This window comes from Mercenaria mercenaria, chromosome 14 (genome assembly GCF_021730395.1).
Source record: "Mercenaria mercenaria strain notata chromosome 14, MADL_Memer_1, whole genome shotgun sequence".
In the NCBI taxonomy this organism is placed as follows: domain Eukaryota; kingdom Metazoa; phylum Mollusca; class Bivalvia; order Venerida; family Veneridae; genus Mercenaria; species Mercenaria mercenaria.
In genome coordinates this window covers 16,772,487-16,777,864 of record NC_069374.1, presented here as the reverse complement: position 1 = coordinate 16,777,864, position 5,378 = coordinate 16,772,487, and the positions used below count along the sequence as shown (strand labels likewise).

Sequence of the window (5,378 nt, the reverse complement as noted above, 5' to 3'; positions counted from 1 at the left end):
CGGTCAGTTGAAACACAAGTTGTTTAGCTATGCTCGATTCCAAAGGATCTCCTTCGTTGACAGTCAACATCGGATATATGTTGTTGTATACTGTGGTAGCATTACTTGCATCTACGATGTATCCTATGGGTATGAAATAGCACTTGTCGTCGAACACACGTCCAATGGTTTGGTTCACGTTACACTTATTGCATACGCAGTAAGGAAACTCTGCCTTGACGGAAAGCATCAATAGTGTCAGTGTGAAAACTCCTAGCTTGAACATGATTTCGATCTGTCTGGAAGTGAAGTAAAATCATGGGTGTGCGAATAGATTTATCCTGATATACTTTTTTTCGGATCCATCTCGAAGGCGTATATCTGAACGCTCGGAGTAGTTGTAGAACATTGAGTTCTGTAAGCGGACTCTGTGAGTTTCAAAAACGTTCCAGTGCACTTGCGTAAGTGTACGGTGACATTTTCGCCCGTTTTCAAGACGTTTTGCCCACATCTGGAATTGTCGGGACACATGACACAAACATACGAGCCTAGTCCGAACTGATTACAGTTTCCCCGCACGTATCGATACTTTGCCGTGCTGAAGTGAAAATGATCTCGCTGAAACTGTGCCGTGTTGAACACCTTAGTCATGCGATAATTGTAACAAGACGGATCTCCGCACTGCCTTGATTCTACCAAGTCGGTCATGTTACACGTAGTTTTCGACTTAAAGTTTCCCATCTGCAAAACTTCGCGTGAACGTAACTGGTATCCGATGTCGCAGATACCATTGTTCGAACACGGTCCCCACGCTTCCCATTGCTTGTAGATGCAAGGTTCTGGTGGCGACTGCACGCAGAATTGCTTATAGTCTTCACAACAGTCACCGTACCTTTGACACGCCACGTCGCAGTGGCAGTGCTGCTCGTCCTTTGCAACACATAGCTCGTGTGGGAAATCGTTACGACAGCAGCTCTTTCGTTCTGCACATAGTGTAGCCAAGGAATAAGGTAGAATAAATGCAAACAACGCGATACTGGAATACATGTTCGATAAAATTTATTAACTCATTTGACCCGAAGACATTCTTGCCACATATATTTTTTTTTCAACATATGTGCAGAAAATGTCTTCGAGCCCTCTGACTCTTCGAGTCAAGTGGGATAGAATCAAACCCGAGAAAAGTCGATTGTCATTTTCTTTCCTTATGCTGCGAATGGAAAAAGTCCCAAGTATTTGCACAGAATGTTTCTCGCTCCGTTGACGTCCCTATGAGTTCTGTAGTTGCAACTTTTACAATGAAACGTTTCATTTCCCCCATTTGGTGGGGAAACCGCGGCCCCAAAGTTGGGGGTGTAAGGGCGCAGCTTATGCTAAAGGAAAACATAAAATGAACTGGCTTTGTAGTTGAAAAATCAGTTAAACAAGGAGATTTAAATTACTGCTAATACTGAAGCAACTACTGCTAATACTGAAGAAATACACAGTTAATAATCAGATAGAAAATTTGAAGAAACAACTTGTAGACCTGATTAATAATGTTGATGCACGTCACAATAGCAAGTACGAAGAGTTAAGTAAACTTAAAGGTTTATTACAAAAGTATTAATGAATTTAATGATAAATTTAATGATAAAATTAAAAAATAATAAATGATTTGGACTCTGTAGTTGAAATATCAGCTAAACAAGGAGAATAAAATCAGCTAATACCCAAGTAAATTACTGCTAATACAAAAAGCAATAACCGCAAATGTCGAAGAAATTGCTACTAATGATGAAAAATTTCTAATAATTGGGAAAAATTATAGAAGTAAAAGATGCTTTCTTAAAACAAGAAACACAATTAGCTAGAACAAAGAATACTGTTGACAATCTATCTGCTTCTGAAGTTGCTACAACAAAACGAGTTGATGATTTAGCGGGAAATATTCTTAAACTTAAAAAGAAAGACAGAAAATAGAAAAAAGGGTAGAGGAAGTGAGACATGAAGTTTTTCTCTTTGAATACATTATAATAAACTTTTGATTACATACAAATGAAAAGTATTTGACCGTCGTGTGCCTGGATACATTCAACATATAAAAATATGGCCGATCTGAACTATTTAAATATATTTGAAATAAGACCTGGAATTTTCGTAGATTATAAAGATTTTATAAACACAAACCAAGAATATAAAATAGATGTACTAGATATGCTTTTGAGTGGTGGTTTATAGTCAGAAAAACCGGAATTATATAATAGATATTAAGATTTTATAAAGGGTACGAGCTCTTTAGGTTGAACCGGATAAACCGACTAAAAGCCAATATCACATTTTTTTTAAGGGCGGAATTATAGACCTCAGGATGATGTTTATTTTTTTGATATATTTGATAATGTAATATAACAGCTGAGCAGCTGAGGACTTTGACACTGATAATTTTAATATCTTGTATAAGAAAAAAAATTAAAGTTTATCTAAACAAGGAACAATGTTTTGATTCATCCTTATGAGGATTCAGCATCTACAGAAGTAACATTTATGCTTTGATCGGTAGTTACATTAGATTCTACATATCGGATGAACCTGTATTATGATGGAAACAAACTTTTGGTTTAAAAAAGTTTAATTAAGTTTTAATTACTATGTGTCCCCTAATAATATACTTACTAATTAAAAATAAAAATCAAATACCTTTACATTTTTCAATAAAAATAATCTCCCAAAAAGTTTGCCAAGTTGGCAGACATTGTCGCATTGCTGCCACTTGGCAAAAAAAATGGCAGGTTTTTGATTGGTTGAATTTGTGTTTGTCAACGTTCTGCCAAAAGTTGGTCAAGTTGGCAGACATTGTCACATTGCTGCCACTTGGCAGGATTTTGGCAAAATATTGGTGGAAGTGTTAAAATTATCTTTATCATATTTTACTATGGGTTTTTTAAAAACAATTTTTTAAAAAATTTGTTTTAAAATTTGTTTTAAATTTGTTGAAATTGGTCAGCATTGGTCGGTTTGGGGCAAGACTAAATTTTTAATTAGGTGAAAACTGTGCCAAAAAACCCCATATATATAACAAAACTTGCCCCAGGTCATATATGTAGATTTTGCAGTAAGAAAACCTTGCCGTATTAGCGAGACAACATAGATTCTTAAAAATCACGTCATATTCCGGAAACTGTGCATGCTCAGTTAATCCAGAATCAAAAGGGGTTTGAAAGTTGTATGAAAAAAAAAAAAAAAAAAAAAAAAATTCGACAGGGAACTACCTTTATCAACATTTCTTGATATTGTGCAGTAACTCGAGGAATTGCAGTTCACATGCCCGCAACACCAATGGAATCCGGGTTATCCATGCATGTTTTCTTATTCCAGACCTCGTTCACATTGTACAGCTTTTCATAGGAACACTGGTAACACAGAAATGATGCTGAAAAATAAGACGTTAAGGTTATTAATTAATCTTTTAAACAAAAGATCAGCATATGTTAAATTCGTTATTGATAGCTTTCTTATATCTATATACTTGATACATTCGTTCATTTTTACAGTTTGGCCTTGTTCATGTTCCATTCGTTATAAAAATAGTAATAATAATGATAAAATTTCATAAGTAATCGGTAGCGGGTTAAAGCCTATGAAAGACCGAAGGATGTTCGACTACAAGGCCTTCCAATCCTGAGGTCGGGGTTCGACCCCTGGCAGCTACTGGGGAATTTTCAAAAAACGCTTTCAGTGTTTCCCACCCAACTAAAAGGTGTACTGGTCAGGAACCCCAGGCAACCCTTTGCGTGTATCAGTGCTTAACATGGGCACGTTAAAGAACCAGGCTGTCAAATTCGAAAACGAGCTAGGCTAAGTTAGCCGGATAAGCCTGTATCTGATTTTGATCTCTCTGTCGTGGGGCTTTGTCTCACTCTGTCCCTCTGGTCAGATCGCTCTGTGTCTGTACTAGTAGAGGATGAATTATGCGCCCTTTTGGGCATTTGAACTATGTAAAGCCCCTTTTGGGCGCTATATAAATCGGGTATAATTAATGTACAACGCCGGTGAATATACTATGTGTAAAATAGGCGTTTAATCAAATAAAAGCAGTTTCAGTTTCAGTTTACAAGACCGAACGGAAATTTATTGCCCAGTCACTACATAAAGGCATTTTCAGTGTTTCATAGGAAGTTTTTTATCGAAAAATATAACAAATAAAATCTCACCTTCATTCAATCCAAGAATGGACAAGATCAACAGAAGGAAATAAAGCTGCATTTTGACAATTTAAACGTGTTTTCTCTGTTGAACCAAAGTCCGATCTGACAGTCAAGACAACATATTAGGCTACATAAGCACTTCACGAAAGATAAAAAATCCCTTTCAGCGCATGAAATTTGCACTTATAAAGATAACAACAAGTACATTTTGTCAATGTTCTGAAAGAAAAAAAAGATATGTGAAGTACCGTTTTGGTTGTAAAAAGGACATTTATTATACTTGACATGATACCAAGTTTGAACAGTGCAAAAACTACTGATATTCAACACCCTTTAAACATTTTTTCAGACTTTAGATGGTAAGATTTGGACGCATGCATACATACTTCCTTGAATAACTAAGGTACCGAAACAAGAGATATGTATCTATGATGTTCTATTTCGCAAGAAAAATGCCATTAAAGTGTAGCAAAACACCCACAATTATATTTCTCCGTATTTTGATATCCGAGAACTGGTCGTGTGTACTGTTTTTTTTTTTTTAACTGATTATCGGACCCACAATACCAATGTAAAGCTCCGCCATGGCATCTACAGACGTATTCTCTTGATTACCCAGGACCACAGTCCTGTGTGAAGCTAAAACCATGAATGTACAAATCTGTTACTGTTTTTTTACTTACCTGATTACCCGGGCCCTACAATACCTACTTGGAGCACTCCAGGGCATCTACACATCTATTAATGTTTGTATACTTACAATGTAAGAGATACAGACTACAATTGTTGCAAATTTAACTTTTAGCTTATGTAAAATGGGAAGGCTGTTTCTAATGTTGCGAGATCTAATAAACATATACCTAGACTCACTTTTTGGGTTTCTAGTACCAAGGGAGACCATTCGTCAGTATTTATTCCATTAGGGCTTGAACCCACTACCCTTTCCGGGCAATGGTTTGCTCAATGGGCTGCTATGTTGCGGGGGAAAACCCCTTACATGGCGCTTCATGATTTTGCCCCGTCATGAGAAAAAAAAAACACTCGGACAATTTTCGAACACAATTCATTTAAATTTCAAAGCAATATAGATAGCAAGATATATAATATTTACCAAACACACATAACTTTACAGAAAATGTAGGGTGAACGTTAAACCGTTAATACGACAAGAAAAAGAACCATATGAACCTGAAAATTTATGTATACTGAACG

The 5,378-nt window shown here is 36.3% G+C and overlaps 1 protein-coding gene across 1 annotated transcript; it reads right to left on the bottom strand.

Moving 5' to 3' along the window:
• Nucleotides 1-315: 315 nt before the first annotated feature.
• Nucleotides 316-1,026, bottom strand: LOC128548120 (somatomedin-B and thrombospondin type-1 domain-containing protein-like). Its single transcript, XM_053522516.1, has one exon. It carries the CDS (start codon nucleotides 1,024-1,026, stop codon nucleotides 316-318), a length of 711 nt encoding a protein of 236 aa, XP_053378491.1.
• Between the last annotated feature and the right edge of the window lie 4,352 nt (nucleotides 1,027-5,378).